The 22,348-nt window shown below is 50.4% G+C and overlaps 1 protein-coding gene across 1 annotated transcript in view; it reads right to left on the bottom strand.

The window, feature by feature from the left end:
- Positions 1-5,273: 5,273 nt before the first annotated feature.
- Positions 5,274-22,348, bottom strand: part of Rph3al (rabphilin 3A like (without C2 domains)) — a 101,133-nt gene continuing 84,058 nt past the window's right edge. Inside the window, 4 exon segments of the mRNA XM_051179982.1 lie at positions 5,274-6,249; positions 7,197-7,226; positions 7,228-7,343; positions 9,375-9,482. Of these exon segments, the coding sequence (XP_051035939.1) occupies positions 6,193-6,249; positions 7,197-7,226; positions 7,228-7,343; positions 9,375-9,482 (311 nt within the window). The 3' untranslated portion in view covers positions 5,274-6,192.

The following is a 22,348-nucleotide window of genomic DNA, read 5'->3' as shown; positions in this document are numbered from 1 at the left end:
CAGTTCCTGGTGAAAGCTGAGCAGAATATTTACTGCCAGCCTGAATGCATTGGTCTCAAACCTTCCTGGCTGCATCTAAGAGGACCCATGAGCTGAATGTAACCTGTGTCCACTGGGTGACACTAATCCCCAGGCCAACTCCTGGGTTCCCTAAAAGCCTTCAGCCTGATTGTCTTTGGACCAGAGAGTATGTGATGGGCACCAGAAGCAAACCTGTGAGGAAGGATCCACCTGCCTGTCAGCTGCAATTGATAATGGGCTGGTAGGCCTGGCTGTGGAGTTTCAGAGGGAAGCAAAGACTCTCCTAGGCGCTGCTTATGTGACTTGCTATTTTTGATTGCGATTGTGCCCTGGTTCTTCCCACTTGGAATTAGAAGGTATGAAATTCTGTTTCCTGGGATTTCTGTGCCAGGGAATGAGCTCGGCAATGGCCCAGACAACCACCAGCATCCCCATTACAAAATCATTGAAAGGAGGGGGGCTTGGACACATACTCAGAGCCCTGTGTTCCCAGCAGCTTATTCCCAATAGCCGAAAGATAGAAGCAAGTTAAATGCCTATAGAGAGATGACTGGGCCAGCATCTCATAGTAGAACAATGCCATGGAATATTACTCAGCTGATATCCAAGATCTGAAATGACACATGCCACAACATGGAAGGACCTTGAAGACACTATCTTAAGTGAAATCAGCAAACAGAATGGACATATATGTCCACTTAAATTGGGTATCTAGTGTAGTCAAAAATAAAAGGCAGTAAATGGGTTAGCAGGGCTAGAAGCTGGGAAGTGTGGGGAGCTGTTATTTAATGGGTGCAGAGCTCCAGTTCTGGGTGATGACAAAGGTTTAACAATGAGTGGTGGTGATGGTTATACAGTGTTGTGAATGAGCGTCACAGACTGAGGTTATTTTAACACACACACACACACACACACACACACACACACACACACACATACACACCCACACACCGAGTAAGTGAGTGACCATGGGAGAATGAAGTGCCTGTGGGGACTTGTGAGGTGAGTTAGGTTCTGGGGAACTATGTTCTCTTGGAGTTAGTTTAAGGATCATCCCTATGTCCTGGTCATGCCTTCGGGCTGTGGGTGAGTGCACAGGTTTGAGGCTTTGGAAGCCTGGAGAGGATGCTTGATTGGCAGAAGCTCCTAGAAGCCCTCTTAGTCTAATTCCCCCTTGCACTAAGCCCAGGCATTATTAAGCCCAAGCTTCAGTAGGTCCAGCTCAATGAACAAAGACAGATGTTAGTCCTGGGCATTCTCAGCCACACTGGGCCGTGGTCACTGGGCAGTTTCCAGCAAGTGGGTGACATCTGTGTGGGGCACTGGGCTTTGTTCTCATCTGTCACAGGAGTAGGACATTATCCAGCAGGACAAGTGGCTGACTTTTCCCCTCCCACCTAGAAGTTTTGTGTGTGTGTTGCTCACATAGTCTTGAGCATCTGTTCCCCTCGATGTCTCTGCTTTCCTTCTCTGTACAATAAGGACAGTGAAACACGTGCCTGACCCCTGGGTGGGGACGACTCCCTAAGGCTGGTGGCAGGTGTCTGGCTCAACAAATGGCAGCCACCGTGGTTATTATCTTCCCCTCACAGCAAAATGCTTCATCTCTCTCTGGCCTTGGCTAGGTGGAATTGAGAGCTGTTTGTTGTCAGCAAACAAAGCTCAGCCTGGGAGGAGACAGGGTGAGTGAAGCTGGAATGAGGGAGGGCATTGCCTGGAGTCCTTGATGCCGGCCTCCATTGCTGCTAGCCCTGCAGCTTCAGCTGGGTGCACCTTGCAATCAGCCAGGATGCAGCAACAACTCACGTGAGGGGCAGACACAGACAGCGTGGGCTCCTGAGACCCTGCTGATGTGACGTCAGACACTGTGTGTCTTTGCATTGGGGAGGGACACCAGCCCCTGTTTTTTTGGGGGTGGAAGTGGCTCAGATGTGCTGAGTGTGATTGAGGGAATTGTGCTGGAGGTGATCCTTGTGCCAGAGCTGCCCCGGCTTGGGTGGGATGCTGAGGAGCTAGCTGAAGCCAGGTTCCCACCTGAGCCTGTGAGGAAGGTATGTTTTCTCTGCTGGCCTCATCTCCTATGCCAAGGTCTGTGCCAGATCCTGTAGGTAGTGTGGGGCTAGGACCGCCAGCCCTAGGAAACACATGCAGAGCACTTCAGAGGCTTTAGAGTGAGGTTCCAAGAGGGAGGTCTCTTGCCCCAGGAGTGTGAAAACCACCCCCTTGGCCTCTCTCCCAGCCTCTGTGGTAGAGAGCAGCGCTCTGAGCAGCTGTGACTACTTGCCAGGGACCCTACAGATGCGACCTGTTGATTCTTGATGCTCCCTCATAGGAGGGAGGAGGGAGGGTCATTGGATCCTCATCTGAGACTCTAGCCATGCCCTCTTTCACCTCCCAGCCAGCTGTATGTGATTCTGCCCTAAGTGCACGCTGGAGCTTGCACACACGTGGCCTCATTGGCTCAGGGAACACAAGAGTAACTGAACTGTCTCTGTAGCTATGGGCAAGTGATTTGGGATCACCAAATGCTTGGTGAGTAAGCCCAATAAACTCATGGGTTCCCTATGTTGGACTTTGGAGGAATCATACTTTGTCTGGTTGATGCCCTATGAGGAGGGAATAGCCATTTGTTAGTGCCTACCCAGGGAGAGAGTTCTGTTAACAGCCTCTGGCCCAGAGACCCCAGCCACACAGAGCTCCTAGTCTTGTCTGCAGTCTGCTGGGCTATTCAGAGGTGGCAGAGGGTAGAGGGCCATTTCTGTTTTGTGCATTGCTGAACCCCTACCTCTAACTACACCTGGTTCCCATAGCTGCCCAGCAAGCTGCAGAGGGCAGAGCAGGGGTGTCTGTTAGATGGCCACCATGCTCTTATGGAATGACTGGGGTCTGTATCATGCTTGAATCCTGCAAGAGCAGCTGCTTGCAGCTGGGACTGACAGGCTGGCAGGAACCCACAGGTACCTTTATGCTTTAAATGGATACAGATGTCCTGTGAAGGAAGTCTCCCCATTATATAGATAAGAAAACTGAGGTACAGAGATAAGTTATGAATTCAGGTGCCACATAGTGGAGCTGAGGTTAGAAACAAGGTGTCTCCAGGTCATGACCATCGTTACCTGCTTCCTCTTTCAGAGACTACCAGGTCACCTGCTGTCTGAGATGCTTTTGGATAGTGACAGACATTGTAGATCCATCCTCCATTCAACACTACGAAAATCTCAGTCCTGAGTGGTAAGTTGGCTGGTTGGGACCCTGAACACATTCTGCAAAGAATGATTTGTTGGTTCTATGGCAGCTGAGAGGACCCTGGACTCTGGAGCAGTCCTTGTCCTCATAGAAGGGTCTGGAGTCCATCTCAACTGCAAGCCGAACTGTCCAGGATTAATTTGAGATGAACTGTGTCCAGGGAGCACCTTTGTAGTTTGCCTTAGGAACCACAGAGTGTGGGGGGCAGGGGAGCCCAGGCCTGGGGTCTTGTGGGGCATGAGTGCTGTGGTGGAGCTGGGAGGCCTTAGGCCATTCTTAGAGACACAGGAAGAGCCCTGTAGCCACCTACAGGCTGGGGGGTAGATGTAGGTATGCCCAGATCTAGGATGGCTTCTATCTCTCCAAGCCTGTCCTGTGAAATACCCTAAGGTGAAATGCCTTCTGAACACCAGAGCTAGCAGCAGGGTGTTCCTCTCACAGCCTGCTGTGGCTGTTTAGTGTGGAAGATTAAAAACAAAACACCAAAACAGAAAACACAACAAAACAAAACAAACAAACAAACAAAAAAAAACAGTAAAGCTCAAAGTTTTGGGGCTGGAGAGGTGGCTCAGCAGTTAAGAGCCCTGGCTGCTCTTCCAGAGGTCTCCGACTTGATTTCCAGCACCCACATGGTGACTTAACAATTTCTAGTCCCAGGGGCATCTGATGCCCTCTTCTAGCTGTCTTGAGCACTACATGCACATGTTGCATTAACATATATGTAGGCAAGATACTCATATATGTAAAAGTAAATGAAAACAACCCTACTAGTTTCTTCTGAATACAGAGTACTTTAAAATCTTTTTCTAAATTCTTTTTACAAGTATATACTATTTTTTTTTAAAATTTGCTTGTATAGATATGGGCATGTGAATACTGGTGCTGTAGGAAGCCAGGTCCCCCTGGAGCTGCCTGACACAGGTGCTAGGAATTGAACTCGGGTCCTCTGCAATGCTGTCTTAGCTGCCAGTCCTCTCTCAGCCTACTCACACATATTGTATGCTGAACATACCCACCTTCCCTTCCCCATCTCCCTTTCTTGCCTCTCCTCTCCCATTAGTCTCTCTTGTTCCCTTAGACCAGCAGCTCTCAACCTGTGGATTACAGCCCCTTTAGCAAACCTCTATCTCCAAAAATACTTACAATTCATATCAGTAGCAAAATTACAGTTATGAAATAGCAACGAAAATAATTTTCTGGCTGGGGGTTACTACAACATGAGGAACTATATTAAAGAGTCACAGTGTTAAAAGGTTGAGAACCTCTGCCTTAGACAATCCTACTTCTCCTAGGATTACCATAGACACACATGCTTTTATGTGACTGTATAAAATGTAGGAACCACAATAAGAATATATAGAGCATCTGTCTTTGTGAGGCTGGCCTAATTTGCATAATGGTCTCTCAATGCGGGCTGCTTTTGCACTCTTGCTAAGCCATCCTGAGTTGATGGCATGGAGTCTAGGAAGTCTGCATAGGAAGCTGCGATGCAGCTCATGGGTTATTCTGCCTGGCAGCTCCTCACCACCTCACCCCTGCTATAGGCTGAGAGCTCCTCGCTGCTGCCAGCCACCCTCCCTGGGTGTATAACGTTTGATGTGTGATAGGTATGCTTTCCAGTAAAAGACTCAAGTTTGTGATAGGCTCCTGGGCTGACGGGACTCATGGGCGTTCGGGAGGTTGGCAATGAATGCATCTTACTGTCCCAGCTTTTTAGTTTTTCAAATTGCTCCCATGCCCTCCTATTCTTTTGTCTTTACAGTTTGGTCCTTTTTCACTCTTTTAGGTTGTGTTGAGGGGGACAGAAGAAATGATGCACGTGCCTAGTATATCACATGCAGTCAGAAGTCAGTGTCTATTTAGAAAATATTTCTGTACAGGTCTATGGAACCCATCTTAGTTTTTTGCATAGATGGTCTTATGTTTTATTGTTGGAGTTGCACTGAGTCCTGATCTAGCTATTCCTCTTACCCAGGCTTTAGGAAGGGTTTTCAGTGAATCAGCAGTACATTTTAAATTTTTATTTTAATCCACTGCCATCCCAATACAGCTTGGAATGCAGTGATCATGGTCTTTGGATCAAGAGTGGCTCCATGAAAATTCTCATGTTGATTATTTTAATCCTGAATATTACACATCACAGGAAAACTGAGTGTTTGTCTTCTGCCAGCAGCAAGGGCACAAGGCTAACAATGATGGCCAAGGATGAAGGGGTGGGGGGGGGGGAAGGAAGGATACAGACGCATACCCCCACCCACCCCAGGGTTTTCTAGAAGCATTTATATTTTGAAGATTTCTCATGCCTCCTTTGGTTTGAGAATAAGGAACTCCCAGGCTGGGCCAGTGAGCTTGAGGCATGTTGGAGCCTTGTTTTCCCTTGAAGAACAGAAAGTGTTTTAATATTAGGGGAGCTATGTGCCCAGGCTGAGCAAAAACCTGGAGGCCAGTAAGGGGCTTCAGGGAAAAAACTTCAAAGCTGGGTTAAAGCCAGCACCTGGGCTAGCCTGGGGCAGATAGGACACTGCTCCACACACTGAGGGGGGTCTCTCAGCTTCTCGCCATTAGCACAAAGAAAGCCCTGTGTGGCCCCATTGAAATTTCAGTGCATATAGGAAAGCCCTCCCAACCCAAACCAAGAACCAAGCAAATCAAAACATGGGGATAACTGGGGTGGGTGGATAGGGCAATAAATAAAGGTGTGTGTGGGGTGCTGAGTGAGGTGGTAGAAAAAGGGGCTTTCTGCCTAGGAGGGGTGCAGCAAGGCACTAGGTGGGGGCAAGCACTTGGCCCCCAAACACTGGTTTGTTGAGTTGGAGGTCAAGGCCATCAGGGTGCTTGAGAGACCTCAAAGACCTTCAGAAACGAGCCAGGAAGCCTGGCCCTGTGTTCTCTCCCCGAATCTTCCTCTGGAGGGTCTGCCTCAGCCTAGGGATGCCAGGTGACCACATCAGCAGCGGGGAGTTGTCCAGGTATGTCTTTTACCTTGGGCAGAGAGAGAAAAAGACCACTGAATAGTGTGTCGTGGTGGCTTCCTCCTCAGTTGAGTGACAAGCCAGCTTTGGGATGAAGCAGCGAGGCAGGTCGAGACTGCACATCAACCTGCACTGTCCCCTGTGCTGTGTGCTCACAAGCTATCTGCACACCGCGCTTCGGTCTGTCTGTCCAAAACTGGGTCATCTTCAAGACAGCAACCTCAAGCACCACATAGGTTCACCCTGGTGTGCCCAAACTCGCGGTGTCAGCGCTGGGACTACATGAGTCCTATAAAAGACTGCAGGAGGCTGTAGAGAGGGGACAGGACCCCCTCCCCATGCCTGCCTACTGCTGTCTTCCTCTCAGTACCCCGTGCTTTTGTGGGAACCATGGCACAGGGAATGGGATGGTTAGTGTACACAGGCTACTTGAGGGAGACCCCGAGGGGCACATCAGATGTTGCTTCCTGCATGGGCCTGTGGGCTGTAGGCCAGGGTTGCCCAGCCTAGCTGGGGCTGCTCTTTAAAGGAGTCCGTGCCTTCTCCAGGTTGAGAATAGGAAGCACCCCACATCATGATGCTCCTATGCTGGACCAGTGAGCATGAGGCAGGGTGAGAGCGCTGTTTTCTACACCTATCATGTGTACACCAAGGCTCCCAGAAAGCCAGCCTTGGCGGTGGTGGGCTCTGGAGAATAAGGGCAGACCCCACTCCACTATTCCCAAGCCAGGCTCAGTGAGGACCGCCTGTAGCTGTTAGGAGAAAGGCTGACAAGGGTCAGGAGCAGAAGACGGTGGCACCATTCTGAGTCCGTCTGGTCGGGGCTGGGTCTGGCTAACCCTTATTCCCCACTGCCCGTCATGGAGCTCAGTAAACACGAAGAATTGAAAATACCATGGGGGGCAGGGTGGAGGGGATGAAGATGCTGCTGAAAACGCAGAGCGAGGCAGTACTCACCGGGCACCCTGGGCTCAGGCTGGGGTGGGGTGCCTCCCTGTGGGTCTGAGGCACCTGTCCCAGTCTCACTGGCCAGGCTGCTCTGACTGCCCGAGAGATGGCTGGGTGGGCAGGCAGGCCCCATCCTGGGTGACTCCATGCTGCCTCCTGCAAGAGACATGTATGGATGGGAACAGAGATGTAACTGGGCTGGCCAGCAAAGAGCCAGCTACGGTTTTTTTTTTTTTTTCTTTTTTTCTTTTTCTTTTTGCTTTTTTCCAGACAGGGTTTCTCTGTCTTGCTTTGGAGCCTCTCCTGGAACTAGTTCTGTAGATCAGGCTGGCCTCAAACTCACAGAGATTCGCCTGCCTCTGCCTCCCAAGTGCTAGGACTAAAGGTGTGTGTGCCACCAATGCCTGGTTGAGCCAGCTAAATTTTATCTGCAGTTGTGGGTGGTAACTATGGACTGTCTGCCCAGGAGTTCCCACCCACATGCCTGCCTGTTCTAGTCAGACCTCTACCCTCTGCTGATTGACCCAAGACACATTAGACCAACAGAATGGGCTCTTTCCCTGAGTGACAAATTACTGATGAGAATATTGGCAATTAGTAGCTTTCCCTACCTTCACAGAGTTAGGGGTAGGGAAAGGGGATGTGTGTGTGTGAGAGAGAGGTGGTATTAAGGTAGCACTTGCTACCTGTACTACTAAAGACTCATGTATGTGTGTATTTGTGGGTTTGTGTGAGTGTTGAAACTGGAATTGGGAGGGAGAGACCTTGAGGGAGATGACATATAGGGTAAGGCAATGCAGCTTCTACAAAAACATGAAGGGGGCTGGAGAAATGGCTCAGCGGACAAAAGTTGTTTGCCGACAAGCCTGTCACCTTGGGTTCGATTCCCAGACTCACGTGGTGGAAGGAGAGAACTAACTCCCGTAAGTTGTCTTATGAATGCGCTGTGGCCTCCAAGCCAATAAATAACTGGAAGGAGGAAGGTAGTGGGCGGGGAGAGAGCAGATGAGAGATGTATGAAGATGACACTAGTATTCAAGATGATGCTACCCAGCTGAGAGTTGGTGTGGAGGGAGGAGCCCGTCCTGAAACCAAGGTTGGTAGGCAATTTGTATGACATTATCCTGGTGGAGGAGCATCTTGGGGCTGCTGGAACCAAGTCCAAGTAGTTTTTACCTCTTGCCTCATCTCCCTGATACTGACCACGTGGGAAACTATTAAGGAGGATTCTAAAGGCACATTGGGGCTCTGAGGGAAAAAGCATCATAGTCAACTAGTAATGTCTGCCATGGCACTGGACAGAGAGGTGATAGTGTGTGTGCCAGGTATTGACTACTTCTGACTTAGCCCAAATTTTTGTTCCCAACAAGGATTCCTTGTCATCTTTGGCCTGAGGTCATAGTCTTAGCTACAGGACAGCACCTTAAGGCATTTTATTCCAGTTTGGTACAGATGTTGTTTTTTCAAGACAGGGTTTCTCTGTATAGCCCTGGATGTCCTGGAACTCATTCTACAGACCAGGCTGGCCTCAAACTCACAGATCTGCCTGCCTCTGCCTCCTGAGTGCTGGGACTAAAGGTGTGCGCCACCACTTCCTGGCTTGGGCCAGATACTGTAAGGCTCACTCTGTACACACCAATATCAGCCTTCCTGAAACTTCCTTTGTTGGTCCTAGCTCTGACCCAAGCAGACAAAGGAAGCTGGTGCTTTTCTCAGAAGGCTCTTCTTGTGTTGAAGAGAAGGAAACCTTCCATTTTCCTTTAGCCTCTCTGCTCCTACCTCATTGCCCAGGTTAACCCATGTCAGGAGACAGAAAATGGGCTCTATGTGAGAAGGGGCTTTGAAGATGGCCTGCTTCACCTTATTTGTGTTGAAGAGAAGGAGGTGCCAGTCAGGAAGTGATGGCACATGCTGGGGATGCAATGTATGGCCGAAGGAACTGTACCGAACTTCCACATCCCTGTGATGTTTATAAGGCAAACAGCAATGCTGACCAGGGCGTTTCCTAGAAAGAATTACAGAGGGCGTGGCCCTGCTGGCCCCACCCCTTGTCAGTCCTGCCCTTCTTCCTTATCCCCTCACATCCTGGGGAGCCTGGCCTCCCTGGTTTACTCCTTCCTGGGGACATAGGGACACCAGTGGAGAAGCTGCCACCAAAGAAATCAAAAAGCTACTCTGCATACTTACCTGAGTCCCCTCTAGGCTTGTCACCTTTTGTGCCCTTGACCACAGTGGGCATGGCTTTGTCCTCCAGGCTGGAGGAGCTGAGATCCGAGTCACTGTCACTGGAAACCACTGGAACAGATGAGAGCAGAGGATGTCATGATTTTATATTGCTTGGACAGAGTGGGCCAGGGTAGACGTCCCTCCGGCCACCTGCCACCACAAAGTGTCCTAGAATTTCAGTTAGCCCTTTCTCTGGAGCATGAGAAACAGGAATTCCTTGCCACCAGCTGAGGATGTGAGACCTGGTGTGAGGAGGCAGACATGGACCTCACATGCCTGGCACCATTAGGGAAGGCTGGTCCTTTAGCCAGCCATCTCTTGCATCATGGCCTTACCTGTGGACTGGAGTCCTTTTGCTTGGTAGGAGTGGGTGCCCACCTTTAACGTAGGCACAGGGACTCTGAGGCCTCTGAGTGGCCACAATAAACAGCAAGCCATGGCTTCATAACAGACATCACAGCTAGCTGACTCTCAGGCAGCAATGACAGGCTTTTTACACACATGAACTCAACAAAAGCTTCAGAATGGGAGGGAATAGTCCTGCCCCATCACTCAGGCAGGAGACTGGGCATGAGCCTGTAGCAGTCAAAAGATGTTCCTAACCACTTAATGCTCATCAGCCATGCACCACAAGGAGCAAGGGCTCACTGGGAGCCCTCAGCGAACACCCTCTTTTCTGCACTCGACACCATATTTGGCTGGTTCATCGACTGTGGGCGTTGTAATACAGGATATATTCATCCTTCAAACATTCTATTTTAATTTTAAGCAGGGATGTACATCCGTGTGCCAGCCTTCTGAGCCTGGGTGTTTCTCTGAGTACCGACCCATGTGGCCCAACCTGTACCATGGCCCATGACTCTGGTTCATGTTCTTGTCACTGGAGCTTAAGGACTGTGGCAGATAAGACTTGACAGCAGGATCTTCCTAAATTTTTCCATATCTTCCTTCTGCTTTTACAGTTGTCCTGCCTACGCCTAATTCAGTAGATTTAAAAAATTAAAAAAAAAAAAAAAAAAAAAAAAGGCAAGTTGCTCCTTCAAGTTTTACAAAATCTTGCTTTTAATGAAACAGCTCTGGCCTCTTTTCTGACTCTTTGTTAATTTACATAGCATGTAGCTAAGTGATAATAAAGCTAAGTAGGTGAGGGATGGAAGATAAACTGCTCTCTCTCACAGGTGACTGCCTCAGGGAGGGTCACCTGCACGGGTTCAGGGTTCAGAGCTGTGTGCTTTCCTTTGAAATGCCAAGTGCTGGTTTGGGAGGGATCAGGGTGGGCTGAGGTCTTATTACAAAGCCCTTCACTAGGCTCTCAGCAAGTGAGACTTCCTCCTCCCAACTCAGGAGCCATGGCAGATGAGCGCCAAGGCTCCCTATCGAGACTGGCGACCAGGCTCCTGCTGACCCGCCAAGCTCTTTCTGGGGCTGTCTTCTGAGATCTCAATGAGGCATGACAGAAGTGCTGGTCAGTTAGGGAAATTCTGTATGGGAACGAGTGGAGGAAATGGGCCTTTCACCTGGATCCAGAACCTTCTAGAAAGTCTGTGTCTCAGTGTATACCATCTTCTGGCTGAGGGACTCAGGCCACAAAAACAAGTAGCCAAAGAGATTATTAATAGCCAGCACACAGAAGATGCTTTGTGAAGGTCTGATAGCCAGCTTGCCTCAGTTTGCCTGCCCTGTCAGCATTAACCATCAGAATGGATTTTTTTTTTTTTTTTTTGGGAGACAGGATGGTCTTGAATTTCTGATCTATGTGCCTCTGCCACTTGCATGCTGAGAATTTGGGCATGAACCATCATGCCTGGGTTTGTTTGCTTAAAGATTTTTATTATGTTTTAGTTGTTGAGTGTGATGTCAGTGCAGGTATATGCAGGTGAGTGTAGGTGCCCATGGAGGCCCAGAGGCACTACATGTGCCTGAAGCTGGAGTTATGGAAGGTTGTGCGCCCTCTGATAGGGGTATGGGACTGAACTTGGGCCCTCTACAAGAGCAGTATGCAGGCTTAACACTGAGACATCTCTCTAGCCTGTAGCATGCCTGGTTTTATGATGCTGGGCCCATGTCCAGGTCTTTGTGCATGCCAGGCAAGCACCCACCAACTGGGCACTTGCCAGCCACCCCCTTTCAGGAAACGTTGAATCTGTCGCCTCCTCACCATCAGCACTAGATTTACTTCTTCCAAGACCTTTCTTTGCCCCACCAGGATGGCTGTAACAATGTCTCTTCCTGTCAACTCTCCCTCTGTACTGTCAGGGTGTTCCAGCCAACACAGATCTGTTGAAAGGTTCCCATCACCTAGAGGGCCAAGCCTACACCCCTGTCTACCAAGAGGAGGCTTGTGAGCAATGAGTATGTGACTATCCCTGGCCATTCTCCCTCTGCTCCAGCCTCTTAACCTTTTTATGGTTTTCTCTCTCTCATATGCCACTGGCAAGACTTCTGATTTGGCCTTTTGGGGCAGAACCAAGAGGCAGTGGGGATGGGCTCATGTGCCCTTTTATGGTCCATGAGAATTGTAGGTAAGAACCTGACTTACATTGTAGTTCCACAGAGACCAACCTACAGGCATCATCAGTGCTACAAACATGTCATTTTGACTCATCGCTGGGCTGAGTAAACCCTGACCCCACAGGGCCCCAGACACAGGAGGTAGGAGGCGGTAGGCAGGAAATGGGGCTGCTGTTAAGACACCTGGAACAAGCAGCTCTCATGTCCCCTTTGAGGCAATAAAGGACCATAGGATGGGAGCTAGCTACTGCTAGTGGAGGTTAAGACAGCACCTCAGAGGAGTTGGTGAGTGACCTCCACAGTGGTCTCTCCATCTCTCTGGAAGAGACATTTGTGCATGATCTGTCAATCTTCCATCCTCCCTGGGGCTGATCTGGGGACTTTGCAGTTAGGAGCTGGGCTGGGCACAGGGCTCTGAGATGCTGAGTGACACAATGGACAGATGCCAAGGGGGCTCAGCAGGGACGGTGGGGTTGAATGGCCCAGGAGTTGGTTCTGGTGTCATCTATTGTCCATGTTCCAAGAGTGGGTTTGGAAGCAGGCTCAAGTTGCTAGATAGGATTTATGGAGAGTTTTAGGTCTTGTCCAAAATAGCACAGCCCTGGAGGGAGAGGGTGCCTATCACCTGGTCCCAAGGGCACCTGTGCTGTACAAGGACTAAAAGAAATCACAGACAAATCCCGGAAAGATCTCCACCAGTTACTCCCATTTGACTCTTTGTTTCCTGTGACAGAGCCCAAAGGGTTCAACCATGGAAAAGGGGGAACAGTTGCCAGTGACATTTGATCTCAGAATGGGATCACCCAGCCGACCCCAGCTGACCCCTTGCCTGGCCTCTCTTTTTCTACCCAGGGTTTTAAGCTAGGTCAGGTTTTGGTATCAAGTGTGGCATTTGTGCATACATAGAAGCCTGAGGTGTCTTCCTCTATCTCCTTCTACCTTGAGACTCACTAGCCAGGAGCTTATCAATTTAGCAAGACTATGAGGCCTTCCCAGTGCTGGTTTTACAGGTATGACTGTGTCAGCTTTTCACATGGGTGCTGGGTAGCAGAGCTCAGGGTCCTTAGGCATGTGTCTGCCCTGTGCCTGGGGGCTAGGCTATAGCCATCAGGTCTTTGTGACGAAGACTCAAATCCCACCTCCAATCTGCTCTTAGAAAGCTAAAGAAGGCAGTGTTGGCCAGTGGCTGGCCACTTATAGTCATTGGGGAAAGAGATCCAGAGGAGGCTGCGTACCTACACCTGGGTCTCGCAAATAATACCTAAGTAGTCAGTTGCTTCTTCCAGTGGTCAAGGAAGCAGCCTCCTTCTCTTTTTCCTGTTCCCATGAAACCCAAACCTTAGTGGGTATTTGCCACCTGGGTACCAACTCTGTCTTCCCTCCAAGTGATGGCTAGGACTGTAAATCTTCTAGGGTCTAAATGAAGCTTTTAGGCTCATAAATCTTTGGCCTCTTTCATCCTCTACAAGGTGCTAGGAGTGGCTAAGGGCCAGATGTGGGGCAGGTTGGGGGACAAGTGTTTGTATTTTGCCACACTTTGGCTTTCCCACAGAAGGTAGGAAATCTCAACTGGCCTGAGAGCCTGTGGGAGGCACCCTCACCTGCACTCACAGGACTCCACCACAAGGCAGGACGGGGAGGCTCTCATCTTGGTCTCCTTCACAGATATCTGACTTCCTGGTCCACTTCCTGGAGGCCCTGGCATCCCTGAGATTTTCCCATCATGCTGGGCCCTCATCCTCAGCAATGGATGGGCAACTTAGAGCCAGCCAGGTCTGTTTCTCTGGGGATGGGCAGTTTTATTTTTTTCCCCTTCTAGCTCATTCTTGGATGGATTTGCAATTTGACTGTCACCATGGAAACTCGAGTTTTGGTACATGAGGCGGGTGTTGGGGAGGGGGACTCTTCCTTTTTGGAAAATCTCCCTTGAATGTCTCACGGGACACATGTGGCAGCTGCTGTCCTGTCAAGACACCTAGCTGGGATGGCTCAGGGTACAGGGATGGGGGCCTGGGGCCCTGTCTCCAGGCTCTGCTTAGCTATTACTCTCTCCACAATCCCACACACCTCTTCAAGATTTATGGCAAAGACCAAGAGACTGACCCAGCAGCTACCTGGGTGTGAGGTCAGCCCGGTAGCAAGCAGACAAGCTGCTGATATTATGCTCTGATTGAAGGTTGGGAAACCATGTCCCATCTGGACCACACCACATCCACCTGTCTGGTGCAAAGATGGCGGCAGGCAGTGAGCTTGGAAGACCTCTGGGAGCAGCGGCTGTTCCGCTCCAAGGAGCCCAAAGTCTCCAGAAGCTATGGAAGTTAGAAGTAAGGAGATATTTCTAACATCCTGCCAAGAAGCAGCAGATGGTGGAAATTTTTGCATACTAAAAACAACAAAAAATATTTTTAACGTAAAGGAACGACAATCAAGGCCTTGGGGAGGGCACAGACACCTCCAGTGAGTCCTCCTGGGCCACCAGACTGGCACAGCACAGATGCAGTTGGCCCTGCCAGGATGGCTAGAGCACCCCTAATTCAAGAGTAGATGTGTGGGGGCCCCTGTTTTGGTGGCAGCGGCTGGGGACCATGGGCTGCTAAAGGGGTACCTGCTGAGGCATAGACTTGGGTTTGTGTCCCCCTCCTGTTATTCCCTGGCTGTGCACCTGCAGGCTGCTGGCTTATTTATCTGTGCTCAGTGAAGCCATGGATGAATGATGGTTCCCTCTGTACTGGCTATGAGCACTCACAGAGAGACCAGGGACATACATGTCTCATGTCTCTGAGCACAAGGCTGGTTTCCATCTCTGGGCCCAGCCCACCTCACAGGGGTGAGGCTGACTCTCCTGAGGGAGTGTGGACCCTCAACCCATGTTTCATAGGAGGAGAGTGCTGGATGCCCTCAGAGGATGTATAGAGGCTGAGCCGGGATCTAAACCTGTGCCCGTCTTGGGCTGGGACCATTGCTCTCCTACCTTGCCCAGCATGTATGTGGCATCCCTGGCATCAATATTCCTGCCTCACCTAATGACTCTGCACTCTTGGGAACCCTCCCCATCCAGATAGCTCCAGAAGGTCCCTCTCTTCACAAGGGAACTTGTGTCCTCTGGGTCTTTTGCTGCCAGAGCCAGGGGCCCTGGCATGGGGGAGGCTGTCTCGTGTATGCTCACTGCCTTGGCTTCAACTCTGGTTCTGCTTTTGATTCCTCTGGGCAAATGCCTCACTCTGAGCCATGATTGTATCATCTGTGAAATGGACAGGGGGAAGAAATAGGAGAGACAGACATAGTAACTCTCAATAAAATTTGACCAAGCAAGGAAAAAAATACTATACAAGCTGATAAGACTTAAAAAGCAGACTTCAATGCAATGCCCAGGGATACCTTCAACCCTCGTTTCTACTACCCAGAGCCCTCTGCCCCAGGAACAGAAGATGGAGCCTGCCCACCTGGCTGCCTCCACTTCCTGATTTTCCTGCTCTGACCTCACCCTTGCCAGGAGCTACCCCAGGGGAAGGCCAGCTTGTGACTAGGATCCCTCTCCTTTCCCGAGGCTACCTCAGCCCTAGATAGACCCACCTGCTGACTGTGACCTGAAACCCTTCCCCAGGGGGACAGCTATGCACGGTGGCCCTCCTGAATGTTTGTCAGGCCAGCAGGACAGGTGACCTCAGTGTTGCCAGTCAGCACCTCTCATATGAAGGGGGATGTGCCAGGCCTCAGCCTGGACAGGGACTGGGGTGGAGGGTGGGAAGCCACTTGGCATGGACATGGAATGAGTGGGCACTGAGGGAAGCAGGCAGCTCCAGGGGGTGGGAGGGGAACAGTGGGCTCTTCTCTGGTTTGTTCCCACTGCTTCAGCAGGAAGGAGAATGGTGGCCCAAGGCTGGACCCACTGGCAGCCAGAAAGGGCTCAGTGGGAGGGGTGAGGTGACAGGTGAGGACCAGGTGACAGGAGTCATGGTATGCGTCCAGCCTGACCTAGCATATAGCTAGGGACAGTCACAGGACCCCAGGGAACACTGTGATACTGGGGTGCTTTCCTTCCCTGACTCCCCTTCCAGACTGCTGCTAGAGGCTCTGAGGATGACCCCAGGCAGGAATGGCTAACGGGGGAGCACAGAGCTGGCTGACAGGTCCAATCTAGGGCTAGGAGGGTCCCAGGGCTGCCTATTCATTCACATCGATTTTAACTTTCTCCTTCAGGCTTCACAGACAGATAGGAGGCACCAGCTAATGAAGACAAATCCACAGATCAATAGAAATGTGGTTGCCGATGTGGAAACCCTGTGGTCTCTGGCCTCGAATGAGGAGCTGGGGAGAGGAGGGAGGGATGGGTGGATGGTAAGAGCTGTTCCCTCCAGAGAGAATGAGATATATGGATGAGGGAGGGCAGTCAGAGAGAGCTTCCGGGAAGAGGAGGGGTTTACAAACGGATCCCACTTATGCACATAGAGTCCAGGGAAAGCCAAGGCTGGGCAGTGGGCTCTTTGGGGGTCAGGAAGCTCTTTGGCTGAGGCCCTGGGGGTGGGGGAATGAGCTGGCTTAGGTATTCTCTGCACTGTTAGGAAACAGATGATGCATGCTATGGTGTCTAGCAAACACAAAACAAGAGCATGTATCTCGTGCTCTTCTTGGCTGGCTGGTGACACGAGCCTTTGTTTACTCCTGATTTCAACTTGTGCCTCTTTCACTGGGATATTTTTGGTTTTGAAAACAGTCTCATTGGGGTGGGTAAGATGGCTCTGTAGGTTAAAGTTGCTCATGATGGAAGAAAAGAACCTGTTTTTGAGTTCTCTGACCTCCACATGACAACCCTGCCCCTGTGGTAACATGCCCCCCAACACACACAGAAATAAGGTTAAAGAAAATGGGCTCTTGTGTGATGTGATCCTCCTGCCTCAGTTTCTCCTAAGAGCTGGGATTGAAGACATCAGCGTGTGTTCTCACACAAAGTCTCTTTGTCCCTGTGCTGTTGTGCCTCATTGTCTCTCTCCCCCTCATCTGGCCTCCATGTGTTGGGTTCCCCCTGGGGTCACTGTTTCTATAATGTGTCTCTCAGCCCTCCATGTTTCTCTGTCAACAGCTCTCCACCTCGAGGAGCCTCGGCCCCAGGGTCTGTGTTTAGGGCCTGGCAAGAGGATAGGATTACCTGCCTTGCTTGGATCTGGGGACAATCGAGGTAGGACAAGCTGCCTCTTCCCTTGTGGGTCCTCTTCTCTGCCATGCTCCTGGGCAGAGTGAGGAGTCAGCTGGGGACCTTCTGCAATGCCAGCCTTGCTCTGGTATGGACAGGCAGTCTAGGAGGGGAACTGTATACAGCAGAACCCACTCTGTTACCCCAGGGCTTTTACTAGAACCAGGCAGGGTGGGAGGCCCGGTTCACTCACTTCACCCACGTTCCCAAAGGCCATTCAGTCTAGAGTGTGTGGAATTAAGTTGTAGGTTTAGCCAGCAAGCCAGATGGCTGGCTGCAGAGAGTTATACTGTACTGTGTACAGAGAGCTCAGGCCAGCTGGCCCCAGGGGCAGCTCTGTGCCCCTGGGCTGCACTTGAGCCAGACACAGCTTCCATGAGGGCAAGGCACCTTAAGACCTCACCTTACATCTGGAGTTAGCTAATCTGCTGAGGCCATCATTGGGTTTTGCTAAATTAGAGGCGGCAGACATGCCCCTAACCTCCAGGGTGTAGCTAATGAGGGCCTTGTGCTCTGGGAAATCAATTTCTAAGCCGGGACAGGCAGGGGGCTGCTGGGGGGAGGGGGAGGCATGGAGTAGAAACTCTTCCCTGTTTACCGCTCCCGTTCTGAGACTACTGTTCAGTATAGCCAAGGGCTCAGAAGGCAGGACGACAGCCACGGCCACACAGGAATGGTGGCCTCTGTAACCCTGAGAGCTAGCAGAGGCACAGTTCCAGAATGTGGCAGGCATTTCCCTTCCCCTCTATGCTGAGACTACCATACACACTATTGGGACTCTGGATCTTGGGACTCTGGATCTTGTGTGCCCTTCTGTACGTGAGCAAGGGTCCTGCCTCATTGCAGGCTGTCCTCATGAAGTTCCAGGTGCACAGAGCCCCATACAGACTACCATGAGCAAACCCTGAATCTGTGGCAGATGTAACTGGAGCTGGTGGGTACCACAGCTGCCTGCACGGGACAAAAGCTAATGGTCCCAAGTCCTCTGCTGGGCCTGGCAGCCACAGAGATGGGCAGCTGGCCCAGAGCCAGGGGTTGTTTCTGGAGGCTCCAGTGGGCTTTGGAACCATACCACCCCAGCAGTTTCTCTTGCCTAGCCTCTGACATTCAAGTCCCCCCAAGGCTGAGACAAACTGACTTTCACTTATTTTCTTGACCCAAATGGCAGCTATGCACTATGAAGACTAGGGTCAGTGACTTGGAGGTGACTTGTGGGACAAATGGTGGCTTCTCAGATGGTTCACACTGGCTCTTCATCCTCTCTAATTGATCCTTCTTGGTCCGTGTCCTTGTGTATGTTTGGTGGCTTCAGATATCATAAAAAAAAAATTCCTAGTTATCTCCCATAGCATCCCAGGGCCATAAAGCCCCTGCAAGGAATAAAATTAGCAGAGATGGGACCCGGCAATGATGAATAGATGGTGATGCTGAGAGAGAGAGGCAGAGAGTAAGGGCAACGGTGTTGGTTGACACACTGAGAGCTGGTCTTTGCTGTGTGGGTGGCCTCCCTGAGCAATCTGCACATTGCTTTCCTGCCTGTTTGGAATTCCTCTGTTAGGGTCCTTACCCTTGCAGGGGTGCTTGAACTCCAAGATAAGGAAAGTGCAAGAGAACAGATCCCATCCTAGCCCCTCCTGCGCCACTCCACAACCAAGGCTTTCTTTTTCCAGGAGCCCCACAGGCCCCAAGAGCTTCAGGCTGGCTTGGAGCCCTGGCTGGAAGGTTAGGCTATGTATGCAGTCTCCTCTATGCTTACAGCAGGCGCAGAGCTGCCACGGGCAAGGGGCTCACACATGCAACATAGCCAGTCTCCTGCACTGACTACAGTGAGCTAGGTGGCTGACACCAGAAGTCTGCTCGTTTTTCTTGCAACAAGTGCCCCTCATAGTTACTCTTTGATTTTCTTTCTATTCACAGGGACTTGATCATCCCAGAAGAATTTCTTTTTCCTATGTAGTTTGGCGATGAAAGCCAGGGCCTGGTGCATTGGAGGTAAGCAGTCTACTATTGAGTCACACCCTAGGTCTCCCTTCTTACTAACCATAACTACTGAACAACTGTCAGAGACAATAGGGAGGGCCGGGGACTGTGGCAAACCAGAGAACACGCCATCATTAAAAGGGGAAGCTGCCACTGTCTCTGAGAGAGGGGTATTGGCAGACCTTCTGATTTTTATTTTTTTTTTTTAAGTGAGAATTCTCTGCAGTTAAAAAATTTGACAATGCATTTTAAGCAGCCAGCTAGATCAGGTTATTGCTTCACCAGACTGTGACCTTTACTAGAGGCAGAGTCTCAGCCCCCAAGGACAGGTGGCATTTTACCTCCAAACATCAATGCCTCCTGCTCTGCCTTGCCTCCTTTCACCTGTTATAGCCAGCAAAGGTCCCAGACTCTACCATAGCCTCCTAGGTGCTCCAAAGGCTGTGGGGGACTCAGGTACCAGGGCCAGCCAATGTGACAAAAATGGACAGTGCAGAGTCCACAGAGGAAGTGTGTTACTGTGTGTATGTATATGTGTAAGTGTGCTTCAAGGAGCTTCCAAAATGCTAATTTCTCAGGAATAGAGACGGGAAGGAAAGAGGCATAGCAACAGCTGGCTCTGGGCAGTGAGCAATCCTGTCTCAAAATAAAACATTTCACAATCCACAACTGAGGCTCATTAAGAATGAATGGAGCGACCAGTATAAATAGCTTGCTGCGTTAAGGAGTCAGGAAGCGCATATGCGCTCGGTGGAAAATCAGTGGCTATGGAACCTGCTTATTAGCCCAGTCGGCTGCTACTCTGTGCTAATGAGACAGAGGTCACAGGTTCAAAGCTTCCTGGGCTGTGTGGCTTTCCCAGCCTCAGGCCACTGTTACCTCCCAGCCCAGGAAACACTAACAGCCCACAGTTAGCATCTCCTACTTTCTGATGCAGAAGATTCCTCACTGTAATATTCAGCCTCCACTCAATGTCCTTACTACCCTGTCAGATACAAAATACTCAGTTCTGTGGTTGGATGGTAATTAATTGGAAGATACTGGCTGTAGCATCCATTATGTCTGATGGTGGCTGGATACTAAAAGGATGCTCTGGGCAGAAATGAGGGACCAATTGCTTCCTTCCTGATGGATGCGGGTCCTAAGAGTGTCGATGGGGTGCAAGCAGGTGAAGAAACTCAGGACATGCAGACTTAGCCTAATGCAAGCTGCCCAGCAGGCAGGGGAGTGGCCAAGATTATAGTCAGGCAGAGTAGCCCTGGCCACCCCTTCACTGTCACAAGACCCCCCTCTTCAGTAGCCTGGCAGTAACTACCTCCCTTGAAAAATCCTCCGAGCCATCAGACAGGGCAAAGCCAGCTATGTGGTGACAGACAAGAGCTTCACTATGTGTTGCACTTGTGGGGTAGAGGCTGGGTCCTTGGTGTCAGTGCAGCAGCCAGCCTACGTGACCTTGTGCAGCGGCCCTCCTCATCCATCACGAAGAGTCAATTTCACTGTCTGCAGCTGCCTTGAGCTTCAAATGAGATAATGACCATGAATCACAGGACGCCCTGGTCAAGGCCAGTGCAGCCCTAGTGACTCGCTGTCTCTAGAAGGTGCTGCCCCCCTGGGAGGGGGGCAGTCAGCAGGGTCAGCTGTGTGTGTGTGTGTGAGACTTGGTAAGGGCCTCCCTGGTAAAGTGCTTGCTGTAGATCAGCTTGAGCCAGACTGCTCCCCAAATGGAACCCTGATGCTTGCTTCCACAGGACTGCAGACTCCTCCCTCTTCAGTTCAGGATCTTAAAAATATTGCTTAAAACCTAGTTGCTGGCAAAGTGGCACCAAACCCCCAATTTTTCTTGAAATTACCCAAATGGAACAAATCTAAGACCCTGAAGTACTTTCTAAGACAGATCTTGAAGGCAGCCAGTGTATCATCCAGAAAGAAATGCCTGATGCAGGTGGACCAGTGCACCAGTGCAGGTGGGAAGCAGGAGCAGAGGATTCTGTGCAGGCTGTGAACCAGGCCTCCTAGAGAGGGAACTTACTAGCCCCTGAGCTTCAGGAAGCTTGAGACAGATGCAGCTGTGCCAAGCCCTGGCCATTCTGATGTCTGCCATCTCTAAGGGGATGGAGAGGGATAAGTCCTGCTAAAGGGACAATGAGCCATATGTCCCAGTACTGGCTGGCACTGGTTCTACATGAAATCAGGTGGCACACAAAGGGTGGCTTTATTGACCTCGGGGCTGTCCTAGACCTTGCTGGTCATCGAAGCTCCTGGGGTGAGAGGCAGTGTCTCACCTGGATGAGCCTCCCTGGAGTCACTAACTGGCTTCTTTCCCTCAGATCAGTACCCAAGGCCCAGGAGGTCGGCCCACCTGTCCCATGGCTGTTACCAGCTCTCCTTAGTAACACAGAGAGCTGCATCTGCTCCATACTCCCAATGATGGATTTTTGAGACAGGGTCTCACTGTGGTGCATAGGCTGGTTTTGAACTCTATGCTCAAATGATCCTCCTGCCTCTTCAGTAGCAGGGAGTAAAAGCACAGACCACCCCACCTGGACCATTTTTTTATTCTTAGCATTTAGGGCTCTAATGCGTTTCTGGATGCACACCGAAGTTGATCACACTGGCTCTGGTTATTAAGTCGATATGCCTTTCCCCACTGAGTTGAAAAATCCCTATCCAGCTTCCCATGTGTTCTTGGGCCTACTCCAATTCCCATCCATTTCATCTATTTGTGTAGTCTATGATAGCTAGTCTAGGTTCCTCACAAGCTTTTAGATTGAGACATAATTCATATCCTTTAAAATTCACTCTTTAAGGGGAATACAATGCAATGGTTTTCAGTAGTCGTAACACCAGGCAGCTGCCATCACTACTCAGAATATTTTATTGCTCTGTCCTCACTGACAGTCCCTCCCCTCCCCCTACTCCCTTACCCCAGGTGTGTGCATCGTTCTGTCTATGGGTTTGCCTAGCCTTAGATTTTTCCTAGGAAAGAGATTATACAATGTGAAGTCTTTGACTCTGACTTCCTTAACTTAGCATGATGTTTTTCAGGCCCATCCATGTTATTGGACACATTCATATTCTGTCTACACACATGCGTGAACACACACAGGGAGTCAGATCTTATTTAACTATAAAAATGGAAGAAATAAGATTTTTCCCCCCTTTTTTGAGAACAGTGTCTTGCTATGTAGACCAGGCTGGCCTTGAACTCAGAGACTTCCTCTGCCTCCCAAACACTGGGATTAAAGGCAATACC

Source organism: Phodopus roborovskii, unplaced genomic scaffold (assembly GCF_943737965.1).
Source record: "Phodopus roborovskii unplaced genomic scaffold, PHOROB, whole genome shotgun sequence".
NCBI lineage: Eukaryota > Metazoa > Chordata > Mammalia > Rodentia > Cricetidae > Phodopus > Phodopus roborovskii.
Note: the sequence above shows the minus strand (reverse complement) of the source record. Positions and strands in the feature narration are given on the sequence as shown.